The sequence below is a fragment of the Salvelinus alpinus genome, chromosome 5 (genome assembly GCF_045679555.1).
Source record: "Salvelinus alpinus chromosome 5, SLU_Salpinus.1, whole genome shotgun sequence".
Lineage (NCBI taxonomy): Eukaryota > Metazoa > Chordata > Actinopteri > Salmoniformes > Salmonidae > Salvelinus > Salvelinus alpinus.
The window spans coordinates 73,069,115-73,084,848 of NC_092090.1; the positions used below are offsets into that span (position 1 = coordinate 73,069,115).

At 45.7% G+C, this 15,734-nt stretch overlaps 1 protein-coding gene across 1 annotated transcript in view; it reads right to left on the reverse strand.

The window, feature by feature from the left end:
- Window positions 1–15,734, reverse strand: part of LOC139576744 (smoothelin-like) — an 83,907-nt gene that overhangs the window by 32,635 nt on the left and 35,538 nt on the right. The window contains 3 exon segments of the mRNA XM_071403156.1: window positions 5,331–5,376; window positions 7,967–8,775; window positions 13,503–13,605. Coding sequence (XP_071259257.1) covers window positions 5,331–5,376; window positions 7,967–8,775; window positions 13,503–13,605 — 958 coding nt within the window.

Genomic DNA, 15,734 nt, shown 5'->3' on the forward strand with positions numbered 1-15,734 from the left:
GGTGTAAACTCTGTGGATTTGGAAACTAGAAGTGCTCCTGAGTAGAATGGACACCCCTTTTACTGCGGCACAATGTACAGAACATTTTGTACAGTCCAATAAATTATAAGAGTACACACACACACAAAAAACATTGTTGACCATTTAGGCTTGAGAAAATAAACAACTACATCACATATCTCAGAAATATTTTAAAGACGCACTATGCAGAAATCGCTCTGCCATTTCCTGGTGGCTAAAATTCTAATAGTTCGCTTAATTTCAGTTTCTGTGGCAAAACAAGCAAGTACAGTGTAGAGAATCATTGTACCATCTAAACCACTGAAATATATTTTCTATAACCAAAAATATTGTATTTTGATTGAAGCTGGTGTCCAAAACCAGAATTGAAAGGCAAAAACAAAAATGTAAGAACGGTAAGTATAGAAATAGCGCACATAAAACAGATCTACCGCTTCTTAGATAAGAATGACATATACTGCTCAAAAAAATTAAGGGAACACTAAAATAACACATCCTAGATCTGAATGAATGAAATATTCTTATTAAATACTTTTTTCTTTACATAGTTGAATGTGCTGACAACAAAATCACACAAAAATTATCAATGGAAATCAAATTTATCAACCCATGGAGGTCTGGATTGGGAGTCACACTTAAAATTAAAGTGGAAAACCACACTACAGGCTGATCCAACTTTGATGTAATGTCCTTAAAACAAGTCAAAATGAGGCTCAGTAGTGTGTGTGGCCTCCACGTGCCTGTATGACCTCCCTACAACGCCTGGGCATGCTCCTGATGAGGTGGCGGATGGTCTCCTGAGGGATCTCCTCCCAGACCTGGACTAAAGCATCCGCCAACTCCTGGACAGTCTGTGGTGCAACGTGGCGTTGGTGGATGGAGCGAGACATGATGTCCCAGATGTGCTCAATTGGATTCAGGTCTGGGGAACGGGCGGGCCAGTCCATAGCATCAATGCCTTCCTCTTGCAGGAACTGCTGACACACTCCAGCCACATGAGGTCTAGCATTGTCTTGCTTAGGAGGAACCCAAGGCCAACCGCACCAGCATATGGTCTCACAAGGGGTCTGAGGATCTCATCTCGGTACCTAATGGCAGTCAGGCTACCTCTGGCGAGCACATGGAGGGCTGTGCGGCCCCCCAAAGAAATGCCACCCCACACCATGACTGACCCACCGCCAAACCGGTCATGCTGGAGGATGTTGCAGGCAGCAGAACGTTCTCCACGGCGTCTCCAGACTCTGTCACATGTGCTCATGTGCTCAGTGTGAACCTGCTTTCATCTGTGAAGAGCACAGGGCGCCAGTGGCGAATTTGCCAATCTTGGTGTTCTCTGGCAAATGCCAAACGTCCTGCACGGTGTTGGGCTGTAGCACAACCCTCACCTGTGGACGTAGGGCCCTCATACCACCCTCATGGAGTCTGTTTCTGACCGTTTGAGCAGACACATGCACATTTGTGGCCTGCTGGAGGTCATTTTGCAGGGCTCTGGCAGTGCTCCTCCTTGCACAAAGGCGGAGGTAGCGGTCCTGCTGCTGGGTTGTTGCCCTCCTACGGCCTCCTCCACGTCTCCTATGTACTGGCCTGTCTCCTGGTAGCGCCTCCATGCTCTGGACACTACGCTGACAGACATAGCAAACCTTCTTGCCGCAGCTCGCATTGATGTGCCATCCTGGATGAGCTGCACTACCTGAGCCACTTGTGTGGGTTGTAGACTCCGTCTCATGCTACCACTAGAGTGAAAGCACCGCCAGCATTCAAAAGTGACCAAAACATCAGCCAGGAAGCATAGGAACTGAGAAGTGGTCTGTGGTCACCACCTGCAGAACCACTCCTTTATTGGGGGTGTCTTGCTAATTGCCTATAATTTCCACCTGTTGTCTATTCCATTTGCACAACAGCATGTGAAATTTATTGTCAATCAGTGTTGCTTCCTAAGTGGACAGTTTGATTTCACAGAAGTGTGATTGACTTGGAGTTACATTGTGTTGTTTAAGTGTTCCCTTTATTTTTTTGAGCAGTGTATATATATAACACACATTTCTATGTGAATTTGGTCAGGTACTGATAAAAAATAAACACCACATGCAACAATTTCAAAGATTTTACTGAGTTACAGTTCATATAAGGAAATCAGTCAATTTAAATAAATCATTAGGCCCTAATCTATGGATTTCCCATGACTGGGCAAAGGTGCAGCCATGGGTGGGACTTTAAATAATTATTTGTACGATAACTAGTATAAAATATATCGATAATTGTGCACATTGTCCACCAATTTCACCCTAACGATTAATTTACAAAGTATACAGGACAAAAAATCCATGATGTTGCAGTGCCTTCAGAAAGTATTCATACCCCTTGACTTATTCCAAATGTTGTTGTGTTACAGCCTGAATTCAAAATTCATGAGAAAAAAGAAATCACACATCTACACACAATACCCCATGACAAAGTGAAAACATGTTTTTAGAAATTGTTGCAAATATATTTAAAATGAAATACATAAATATCTCATTTACATAAGTACTCACACCCCTGAGTCAATACTTTGTAGAATAATATTTGGCGTCGATTACAGCTTTGAGTCGTCTTGAGTATGTTTGTATCAGCTTTGCATGTCTGGATTTGGGGATTTTCTCCCATTCTTCCTTGCAGAATTCCTCAAGCTCTGTTAAATTAGATGGGGAGCGGCAGTGAACAGCAATCTTCAAGTCTCTCCACAGATTTTCAATGGGATTCAAGTCTGGGCTTTGGCTGGGCCACTCAAGATCTTTCACATTATTGTTCTGAAGCCATTCCAGCGTTGCTATGGCTGTATGCTTGGGGTCATTGTCCTGTTGGAACATAAATCTTTGCCACAGTCTATGGTTGTTTGCACGCTGAAGCAGGTCCTCATCAATTCATTGTTCCCTCTCTTCTTACCAGTCTCCCAGTCCCTACCACTGAAAAGCATCCCCATAGCATGATGCTGCCACCACCATGCTTCACGGTAGGGATGGTGTTAGACGTGTGATAAGCTGTGCCTGGTTTTCTCCAGACAAAGCGCTTTGCATTCAGGCCCAAGAATAACATTTCTCATCAGACCACATAATCTTTTGCCTTATGCTCTCAAAGTCTTTCACGTGCCTTTTTGCAAACTTGTGCCTTTTTCTCAAGAGTGGCTTCCATCTGGCCACTCTCCCATAAAGCCCAGATTGGTGAAGGTCTCTAAAGCAGGGTTTCCCAAACTCTGTCCTGCCATTATTCCTCCTCCACCAAACTTTACAGTTGGCACTATGCATTTGGGCAAGGAGCATTCTCCTGGCAACCTCCAAACCCAGATTTGTCCATCGGACTGCCAGATGGTGAAGCGTGATTCATCACTCCAGAGAATGCATTTCCAATGTTCCAGAGTCCAATGGTTGGGCAAGCTTTACACCACTCTAGCCGACGATTGGCAATGCACATGGTGATCTTAGGATTGTGTGCTCGGCCATGGAAACCCATTTCATGAAGCTCCAGATGAGCAGTTTTGAACTCGGTAGTGAGTGCTGCCACCGAGGACAAAAAAATGAATGCGCTACGGGCTTTAGCACTTAGCAGTCCAATTATGCGAGCTTGTGTGGCCTACCACTTCGCGGCTGAGCCGTTGTTGCTCCTAGACGTTTCCACTGCACAATAACATAATTTACAGTTGACAAGGGCAGCTCTAGAAGGGCAGAAATTTGACGAACTGACTTGATGGAAAGGTGGCATCCTATGAAGGTATATATCCTCCAAACACCAGCTTTGAGGGCTTTATCACTTTTATTACAACGGGTTACCAACATATTAAAATAATGATTTACATATGGACGCGACCCAGCCGTTAATTCTAAATGTTCTATTGGCATAACGTTACTGGCTGGCAACGTTCTTATCCCTCGCTAGCTAGCCAACTACGGCTAATTTACAGTCACGTCAAACAGTGCAGCCAGAATAACAACAAAGTAGCCACATTTGCATAATCTGTTTTCTAGTGACATTTATTTGGATAGATCCATAACAATGAGATAATGAGGCATGATTTCACCTGGCATAGAAAATGGGCTGTCTCGTCGGGACACGGTTGTTAAGAGGAGGTACCAAACAAACCAGCTAACAAAATCACTTAAAACTAAAGCTACAAAGACTGCAAACTAGCTGCACTTTGTTTCATTTGACCTGTTTTCTATTGATATTTCTTTGTATATATCCATAAAAATGTGGCCAATTCATGATTTCGCCTGGCTGAGAAAAGCTGCCTGCCTGTCTGTCTCATCCCGACTCTCGACATGTTTATTACTACTGTGCGAAAGCTGGAGATCTAATTAGAATATTGAAAGAATGTTGCAAATGTCGGAGGGACAGACAGCAAGGTTTATACAAATCTCCGCTGTTGAAAACTAAATGTTAGCCTAAAAAAATGTGAGATAATGTCTAGATGGTTTTTATGGTGGAGATCAAGTTTATAAATTGCCTGTCTGGGCTGATAAAACAGTTTATTGCGCAGTCAGATGGAACAGAGTAAATAAGCATTTTAAACGTCATAGATTTATCCAGTGGTAACTTGTGGAATAGACACCGGCTGGAATGCGGTTTAAACCATTCCGCATTTAGGATTAGACCCACCCGTTGTATAATAAACAAATATTTGCATAACCAAAGAAATATAGAAACTGACTACAACAGAGGTCATTGGGTTCTTGGTCACCTCCCTGAAAAAGGTCATTCTTTCCCGGTTTCTCAGATTGGTCGGACAGCCAGCTCTAGGCATAGTCTAGTAGCTCCGTATTTTTTCAATTTCCCAATGCTGGAGACCACTGTGCTCTTAGAAACTGTCAACACTCTAGAAATGTATTTATACCCTTCCCCAGATATATGCCTCATCACAATAATATCTTGGAGCTCTATGGACAGTTATTTGGACTTCATGGTATAGTTTCTGCTCTGACATGCACTGTCAACAGTGGGACGTTATATAGACAGGTGTGTTTCTTTCTAAATCATGTCCAAACAAGTGAATTGGACAAAAGTGGACTCAAGTTGTAGTGACATCTCAAGGATGATCAAAGGAAATTGGACGCAGCTCAATTTGGACTGTCATAGCAAAGGCGTGTGAATAGGTACAGTATGTAAATTAGATATTTCTGTATTTCATTTTCAAAAAGCAAATATTTCAAAAAACATCTTTTCACTTCGGCATGATGGGGTATTGTGTGTAAATGGGTGACAACAATATATTTGATCCATTTCTAAAGGCACTGTACACACATAGATTCGTTTTTTTTATCTGTAAACATGCTCACCTGCATCGCTTGCTTTGCTGAGAGTAGTGAATAAAGTATCTCTGACCTGAAAATGAGAGAGAGAGAGTTTAGATGAAAATAAAACACAGTAAAACATCACAGGGCAATAGTGCAGATCCATGGGATGGCAAGGCACTGGGGGCAGGGAGGATCAGACTGGTCATGGTGACAACCACGTGAACACACATACAGGTGACCAGGGTAGTGTTTGCATTATGTAACAGTGTTTCGAGCGAGGGAGACAAGTTTGTGTCTCTGTTCTTTTTTGGGCTGATCAAGGGGCCATGGGGCCACGATGTGCCTGAACTTCCACAGCGTAATGTAAACATACAGAAGACAAGCATATTATATTGCAGGGCCCTATAAAAGAGCCTGTAGCCTGTGTTGGGTAAACACTCCCGATAAGGGCGACTACGTGGTGTCATGGTGACCCAAGTCCCTGATGAGGGCTTTGAGCAAACAATAGAGAGACTCAGAATGCTGCAGCATTCCCCTGCCTGTGTGTTTGGCTGTTTCTAGCCAGCCCCAGCGGCTCTCCCTCTGACAGCAGGTGAGGGAGACAGAGATCTGAGGGGAACCAGAACCAGTTGAGCACAACAAAGGACTTGGGCCCGGCTCTGAAGTGCTGAGTTTATTTGTGTAGCAAATTAACCATAGCTTATCAAAGCTATTAAAGACATACAGAGAAAGATGAGATGTTTATAGTTGCCGACATGATGAAGGTACTGAGAACTGGTGTTTCAAAATAGAGGGAGGGATGGAAGGAAAGGGAAACGGGATACCTAGTCAGTCGCACAACTGAATGCATTCAACTGAAATGTGTCATCCACATTTAACCCAAGCCCTCTGAATCAGAGAGGTGTAGGAGAGGAACACTAGGAGAGTGAGCGAACATTGTAGCCTCATCATCATTGCTCAACATCCCCCTCTAGTGGTGTACATATACCTACAGTGAGGGAAAAAAGTATTTGATCCCCTGCTGATTTTGTACGTTTGCCCACTGACAAAGAAATGATCAGTCTATAATTTTAATGGTAGGTTTATTTGAACAGTGAGAGACAGAATATCAACAAAAAAATCCAGAAAAACGCATGTCAAAAATGTTATGAATTGATTTGCATTTTAATGAGGGAAATAAGTATTTGACCCCTCTGCAAAACATGACTTAGTACTTGGTGGCAAAACCCTTGTTGGCAATCACAGAGGTCAGACGTTTCTTGTAGTTGGCCACCAGGTTTGCACACATCTCAGGAGGGATTTTGTCCCACTCCTCTTTGCAGATCTTCTTCAAGTCATTAAGGTTTTGAGGCTGACGTTTGGCAACTCGAACCTTCAGCTCCCTCCACAGATTTTCTATGGGATTAAGGTCTGGATACTGGCTAGGCCACTCCAGGACCTTAATGTGCTTCTTCTTGAGCCACTCCTTTGTTGCCTTGGCCGTGTGTTTTGGGTCATTGTCATGCTGGAATACCCATCCACGACCCATTTTCAATACCCTGGCTGAGGGAAGGAGGTTTTCACCCAAGATTTGACGGTACATGGCCCCGTCCATCGTCCCTTTGATGCGGTGAAGTTGTCCTGTCCCTTTAGCAGAAAAACACCCCCAAAGCATAATGTTTCCACCTCCATGTTTGACGGTGGGGATGGTTTCTTGGGGTCATAGGCAGCATTCCTCCTCCTCCAAACACGGCAAGTTGGGTTGATGCCAAAGAACTCCATTTTGGTCTCATCTGACCACAACACGTTCACCCAGTTGTCCTCTGAATGATTCAGATGTTCATTGGCAAACTTCAGACGGGCATGTATATGTGCTTTCTTGAGCAGGGGGACCTTGCGGGCGCTGCAGGATTTCAGTCCTTCACGGCATAGTGTGTTACCAATTGTTTGCTTGATGACTATGGTCCCAGCTGCCTTGAGATCATTGACAAGATCCTCCTGTGTAGTTCTGGGCTGATTCCTCACCGTTCTCATGATCATTGCAACTTCACGAGGTGAGATCTTGTATGGAGCCCCAGGCTGAGGGAGATTGACAGGTCTTTTGTGTTTCTTCCATTTGCGAATAATCACAGAAACTGTTGTCACCTTCTCACCAAGCTGCTTGGCGATGGTCTTGTAGCCCATTCCAGCCTTGTGTAGGTCTACAATCTTGTCCCTGACATCCTTGGAGAGCTCTTTGGTCTTGGCCATGGTGGAGAGTTTGGAATCTGATTGATTGATTGCTTCTGTGGACAGGTATCTTTTATACAGGTAAGAAACTGAGATTAGGAGCACTCCCTTTAAGAGTGTGCTCCTAATCTCCGTTCGTTACCTGTATGAAAGACACCTGGGAGCCAGAAATCTTTTTGATTGAGAAGGGGTCAAATACTTATTTCCCTCATTAAAATGCAAATCAATTTATAACATTTTTGACATGCATTTTTCTGGATATTTTTGTTGTTATTCTGTCTCTCACTGTTCAAATAAACCTACCATTAAAATTATAGACTGATAATATCTTTGTCAGTGGGCAAACGTACAAAATCAGCAGGGGATCAAATACTTTTTTCCCTCACTGTATATATATTCCCCTGTTCTACCTAGAGACACAGCAGATCAGACCAGCAAGCATCACCCTGGAAGATTAAACAAGAGTGTACCTTCTGTTCCTGGATGTCTCCTCTTCCCTTGGAACTGCCATTGAGCAGGGTACTGTGGGAGTCTGAGGCTTTCCTGGATAGGACGGCCCCATCAGGCTGATCACAGTTGGTAGTGGAGCGGTCTTGGCGGGGTTGGGCTGAATGGTGGTTGGTGCTCTCAGCCTCTGAATCTGTGCTGGAGGAGGAGCTACTCATGGTCACCTCTGGCTCTTCCACACGGCCCCGCTCAACAGAAGACACACCCACGCTCAGGTCAGAAGTCCCAGAGTCCCGTCGTTTCCGTGACAGCAGCCCTGTGCTGTCAGAGGTCTCAGAGTCTTGAGGGGCTGGCGGTTCCGTGCTGGAGTCTGACGTGCCAGAGTCTAGTCTCGGTCTGAAGCGGGACTCGGAGGCCCCAGAGTCCAGTCTGCCTCTGTGGACTGAACACTGGCTTCTGTCTGACGATCCTGAGTCCACCCTGGTCCTGAAGGCTGAGCCCAGACCCAGGCTCTTTTCTGATGCTCCTGAGTCCACCCTGGGCCTGAAGGCTGAGCCCAGACCCAGGCTCTTTTCTGACGCTCCTGAGTCTACCCTGGTTCTGAAGGCTGAGCCCAGACCCAGGCTCTTCTCTGAGGCTCCTGAGTCGAGACGGGGCCTGGAGGCCAGGGTGTGGTCCGAGGATGTCGAATCAGAGCACTGGCGGTGGGACAGGACCACATCCAGCTCTGATGATGTCACAGGGTCCCAGCTCTTTGGATGGTTCAGCAGAGGGCCGGAGACCTCTTTCCTCACCAGGGGGTCCAAAACCAGAACCATGCCTGAGTTGGAGCCTACGGAACACAACCACCACAATACAGTGAGTGGACACAGTGGTACATACCCATGATCTAGTTGGAGTGCAAGATGGCGCCGACAGAGATGGTCACCTCGCTTCAGGTCCTTAGGAAACTATGCAGTAATGAGTTTTTTTATTTATTATTTCTTACATTGTTAGCCCAGAAAATCTCAAGTGTTATTACATACAGCCAGGAAGAACTATTGGATATAAAAGCGACGTCAATTTACCAACATTACGACCAGGAATACGACTTTCCCGAAGCGGGTCCTTTGTTCGGACTTCCACTCTGGACATGGAATCTAATCTCAGAGGCCGACCCAAAACAACGCGGTCGCCGCAGGAGAAGCAGACGGAGCGGCCTACTGGTCAGACTTAGAAGGCGAGCACACCATCCACCGCTTTCGAGTATATTATTCGCCAATGTCCAATCTCTAGAAAACAAGGTGGATGAAAATATGGCACGAGTTGCCTTCCAGAGAGACATCAGAGATTGTAACATTCTCTGTTTCACGGAAATATGGCTCACTCGGGACATGTTGTCAGAGTCGGTACAGCCACCAGGTTTCTTCATGCATTGCGCCAACAGAAACAAACATCTCTCTGGTAAGAAGGGCGGGGGTGTATGCCTTATTATTAACAACTCATGGTGTAATCATAACAACACCTGACCTTAGAATTCCATACAATCAAATGCCGTCCACATTGGGAGAATTCTCTTCGATTATAGTCACAGCCGTGCAGAAACTAAAACAGGAAATGCCGGTGCTCAGGTCTATCCAACGCTGGTCTGACCAATCGGATTCCACGCTTCAAGATTGCTTCGATCACGTGGACTGGGATATGTTCTGGGTAGCCTCAGACAATAACATTTACGTATAGGCTGACTCGGTGAGTGAGTTTATTAGCAAGTGCATCGGAGATGTTGTACCCACTGTGACTATTAAAACCTTCCCTAACCAGAAACCGTGGATTGATGGCAGCATTCACGCAAAGCTGAAAGCGCAAACTACCGCTTTTAATCATGGCGAGGCAACTGGAAACATGACCGAATACAAACAGTGTAGTTTTTCCCTCCGCAAGGCAATCAAACAACCAAAGCTTCAGTATAGAGACAAAGTAGAGTTGCAATTCAACGGCTCAAACACGAGACATATGTGGCAGGGTCTACAGACAATCACGGATTTCAAAAATAAAATCAGCTCCGTCGCAGACATCGACGTCATGCTCCAAGACAAATTAAACAACTTCTTTGCTCACTTTGAGGACAATACAGTGCCACTGACACAGCCTGCTACCAAAGCCTGTGGGCACTCCTTCTCCATGGCCAACGTGAGTAAAACATTTAAACGTGTTAACCCTCGCAAGGCTGCCAGCCCAGACGGCATCCCTAGCCGCGTCCTCAGAGCATGCGCAGACCAGCTGGCTGGTGTGTTTACGGACATTTTCAATCGATCCCTATCCCAGTCTGTTGTCCCCACATTCTTCAAGATGGCCACCATTGTTCCTGTTCCCAAGAAAGCTAAGGTAACTGAACTAAATGACTATCGCCGCGTAGCACTCACTTCTGTAATCATGAAGTGCTTTGAGAGACTAGTCAAGGATCATATAACCTCCACCCTACCTGACACCCTAGACCCACTCCAATTTGCTTACCGCCCCAATAGGTCCACAGACAACGCAATTGCAAATCACACTTCCCTTTCCTATCTGGACAAGAGGAATACTTATGTAAGAATGCTGTTCATTGACTACAACTTCACATTCAACACCATAGAATCCTCCAAACTCGTCATTAAGCTCAAGACCCTGGGTCTCGACACCGCCCTGTGCAACTGGGTCCTGGACTTTCTGACGGCCGCCCCCAGATGGTGAAGGTAGGAAACAAAATCTCCACCCCGCTGATCCTCAACACTGGGGCCCCACAAGGGTGCATTCTCAGCCCTCTCCTGTACTGCACTGTCGGAACTAGAAGCACAAGCATTTCGCTACAGTCGCATTAACATCTGCTAACCATATGTATGTGACCAATAAAATGTAATTTGATTATAGTGCAGAGGAACACTATGGAAATACAACTCTGCTCTGTACAATTCTGTTCTTGCATTTTTTTTGTTTCTCTGACCGAACATAAAAAAATATGGAATGTGGGGTCACGTGAGAGGTTGGTTGCTGGAGAACTTGTGGATTGCTGATGGATATGAAAGGTTTCTGCATATGCCAAATCCCCAAGAGCGTGGGAGAGACATGTGAGCGTCACTGGGTATACGAGAGGAGACACATGGAGACATAATAGGATGGAGGCATTTCCTCCAGGTCTGACTCAATTCCTGGACCAGATGTCTACGTGTGCGTGTTCGTATGTGAGAGAGAAAGCGTCACAACAGTAGGTGGTAACCGAGCAGTAGGAAGTGTAGGGGGAAGTGGGGGGGTGAAATAGAGACTAGGATAAGTACTTCCCCTCCCCCGGTCCCTATCCAACATCCTCCATTCCTCCTCCATTCATCAGGAAACCACACTCCAAACAACACTGCAGTGCCCACATCCTCCCCCTCCAAGATCCAGATTACCTCGCTCCGTCTCTTGCTCTCCCAACCTACCTCATACCCTGTGATGCTCACTGCTCAGTGCCTTTAACTCTGGGTGGCTGTACAGGGACCACAGACAAGCTGCATAAAAGACACCGACAGAGTGGAAAATCACAGTGTCCTTACAAGAGACACATCATTGTATGATAACACATCTCTGCATACCCTAGCTATGTGTCCGATCCAGAGTTCACAAAGCGTGCAGGTCTGTCATTTACAAACCAAATTAGTGAGGGAAAGCCCCATTCTGGCCTAAGACGCCACAGCCTCCGCAGCCTTTTCAAGACCCTCGAAAGGCCTCCCAGAGCCAGGAGCAGGATGAGGTTCACTTGATTGATTGATTAAATAGTTATAGACTGGGGTCTGAATAAGAAACGTGCTTATTATATGCATTCACTTCGAAAGTCACAACATGGCTGCCTTTCTCACGAGGCCCTATAAAATAGACCACGTGATCTAATGAAGGCCCCAGTCAACTCCAATGAAAAGAGAACTATAGTTAAAGGGATGATGTTTGTAAATCATTGTGTCCAGTCCATTGTTCCCTGTTGTGAGGGTTTCTCGGAAAACCCCTACTGCTCTTGGAGAATGGTTTTAAATAACCACACTAGTGCATAATGCAGAGAGCCCCCCTCCTCTAACCCTTCTTTAAATAGCAACAACAACAAAAGCAGTCTTTTCAGTGTCAAGTTCAAATTTGAGGAGTCTGGCTCCCTGTCACTCAAAGTTTAGTTCTCTCTTTCTAGCCACTTCTCTCTGTTAAAAAGGACATCTCACCCCCCTTGCCACTGGCCGAACCCACCCCACCCTATCCTGTTTGTTCCCAGCCTCTAACTTCCTGTGTCTTTGTGTATCAGCGTCCATTTCAAACAGCTCCTACCCTCAATCCTTCTGCTCTGTGGAGGTCTGCTCCTGCCAGCTGCTGGCCCTGACTTCAACCCGGTACAAATTGTAGGGCGAGGGCAGAGCAAGGAGAGCTGGGTGTTTCTGGTCCATGTCAAGAAAGGATTCTGTTCTAGTTCTGGTATGTGGTTTAAATAACAGAGGTATCACTACTGGCTGTGGGTTCCCCCTTGAACAGATGATATTCCTTTTCCGTCTCATAACCCCACTACTACCAGACACTGGCTGATGAGTGGGATGCTGAGGTCCAAGGGCAGGCCAGACCACACGGTGTGCGTCCCAAATGGCACCCTATTCTCATAGGCTCGTATGGCTCTGGTCAAAAGTAGTGCACTATATAGGGAATAGGGTGCTATTTGGGACGCATACAATGATTTAAGTATTAGAGGCGGGTATATTTGTTCAACAAATACTCACTTTACATTCAGGTATTCAAATCAGTATGGGCGTAAACAAATGATCTATTCTACTGCATGCTTCACTCAACTATTCCTCTCTCCTATATCCTGCTCTTTCACTCTAGCCCTTTTATCGGTCCTTTCTCATTTAAACATTTACATTTCGATCACTTTGTGTAGGGAGTGGGTGTACAAGTCAAAAGGTCATGGATGAAAATAGCACACCTACAGTAAAGCATTCACTGTGTTTGCTAACAGTGGTTAATGAAATGACTACACACCCAAAACCAGTGTTAGTCCCATGACCGTGGTGCCTCTAACCTCAAAATAAAAAGGAGGAGCTAAACCAATGTGACCGACCGACCGCCTCAGCTCCACTCCCCTCCCCTACAGCAGAATGGCTCTATTGGCTGGCTATTTTCACTTGGAGGCCAGAGGAAATTGCATCTAAGTGCATAAGTGTGGAAATACTGGAAATTATTTCAATCAATGTTGTGTTTAAGTAGAATTGCCTATCCAAACTTGACCCTTAAACTAATGCAAACATGATCATAAAAGCATGTCATATATATAACAGAGATTTAAATGGCAGGAAGCATATAAACTGTATGTCTCTGAGTGCACCTCTGTGTGTGTGTGTGTGTGTGTGTGTGTGTGTGTGTGTGTGTGTGTGTGTGTGTGTGTGTGTGTGTGTGTGTGTGTGTGTGTGTGTGTGTGTGTGTGTGTGTGTGTGTGTGTGTGTGTGTGTGTGTGTGTGTGTGTTGGACCTATGGACAGGCTGAGAGGAAAGGAACAGTCAACCACTCATTCAGATGGTCTTTGACGTTGCCCACCTGTCCTATGTAGCTCTCTGCCCTGCTGCGTCTGGTGGCTGCGCAGCTCCCGGATCTGTGACTTGATTCTCTCTCGCTCGCCAAAGCTCTCCCTCTCTGTGTCCTGCAGAAACAACACAGTAAATCAGAGACACTCGGTGCTTTTCAATACATCATCGCATCAATGCAGAGACAACGGAGTCGAGACGAGGGCATTTAGTTCTTTTCACAGGCAGTATGACATAGACAGAACACAGTCAGTCAGCCCAGCTACAACAGTGAGCTGAACCCATCCCATCCCTCTCAGTGGTCTGATCAGAAGATATGTTGTACCATCAGGTGCACAAAGTTCTCTGTCTGTATAGGCCAATCAGAACAGTGTTGTGTGTCAGGGTCAAACGCTCATCAAAAGAGAGAGGCCATGATGAGGCCCTGCCTACGGATGAGATGATAAGACAGCTGTTGGCTGCCTCTACCCTGTCCCTGTTCACCCCGGGAGAGACACAGCGCAGCACAACACACTTGAGAGCCAGGCAGGTAAATCAACCAACCAACCATCCCATAATACACCAAGGGAGTTAGTGAGCCAGCTGTATGGACTTGGCCTTCTGTTGGGGGTAATGATTAAACTGTGCTGGGTTGGGTTAGCATCTGCCTGACCTCTCTGACCCCTCACTCCTCCACCTTGGGCTGCCGTGTTAGTAACATCTGGTCCTTAGTACAGACAGAGCAGTACACACTGCACAGCCAGCCCAGACATGAGAAACACACAGGGCCTCAAAATCTGCCATGAGAGAGGAAAGACACAGTAGGAGGGAGACGGTAGAATCGAGAGCACAACGTTTCGGCATATGGAAAGGAAATGGGAGGTGGAGACAGAAGGAGAGAGAAAGGGAGCAATGTAGAGGCTGCCACTGCTGTAGGCCCCTGCTGCCTGACCTTGAGAGACTCTACAGGAGGAGCAGCTGTACAAACACCAAGGCCAACACACGCACGGACACACACACAACCACACTCTCCCTCCTACACACGACCACACTCTCCCTCCAGTGCACCCCAAACCTCTCCACTGAAGTGCATCTGTGTGGAAAAGGATTGGGTGGTTTTATGGGCTTTCTACACACGCTTATTAAGAAATATATAAATAACTTCCCAGTTTTTCTTCATAACCACAAGGTATTTGGCATATTGCATCCAAGAATAGTCAAACCAGATCTGTGTCTGGTTCACTGGTCTATAAACGGGTATCATGAGAAATACTCTGCCCTGAAACGACATAATGCCAGAATTACAGCAGAGTGCCACTACTAATACATGTATACCTAGTGTAACGAAACACACAAACACACACACACACACACACACACACACACACACACACACACACACACACACACACACACACACACACACAGGTGGTGGTGGTGGTTACGGAGGGACACACCTGAATTACAAGACACAGGCCTGGAGCATACTTGATTCAAATCCACCATCTTTAAACAAACACGGCACATTTGCTTAATGTACGTTATCCTGGGGCTGATAAAGGTGTCAGGAGTTTGAGGAGGTTAAAAATCACAGCCTTGTGAGTAGAGTCAATCAAATCAGGCTGTGATCAGAGAGAAGTGAGAGAGTGTCAGGTGAGGGAGTGAACAAACACAAAGCCTGGTACAACACAAACACACCTGAGCGATAGAGGGAGGGAGAGAGGGATAGAGAGCTTAATCACTTGTTAGCCTGTGTCTGATGAGCCAGGACCAGAATGTGACTATAGCAACAAAAACCAAAAAAACTGAATAGCTAATCCAGAGAAAGTCTCAGAGAGAAAAATGTAGAAGAATGAGAGAAGTTGCTTTAAAATACTCTCTCCCTGAGGAAGGTTCTTCATTCAAAGAAGCTGAGGGGAAATAATGACGTTTGAGCTGGAAATAACCCCCCCCATCTACCCCTCTTCTTCACTTTCCTCCCCTCAGCTGCCACAAACAGGAGACAAACACCCAGACAGTGATCATTTCACAGCTCCCTTATACCACAGGGAACATACTTCTCACAGAGGCAGAAAGAAGGAAACATTGATAGTGGTGTTTGAGAGAGAAAGAGAGAGAGCAGGGGTGTATTCATTAGTTGCAGATTTTTGCAAAATGTTTGGTCTGTTGCAAAATGTTTTGTAACGGAAACTGTTTACTCCAAACGGAAAACGTTTTGCGTTTCTATTGGACAAATTCAGATAGGAGCCTCCGCGTTTTGTTCCGT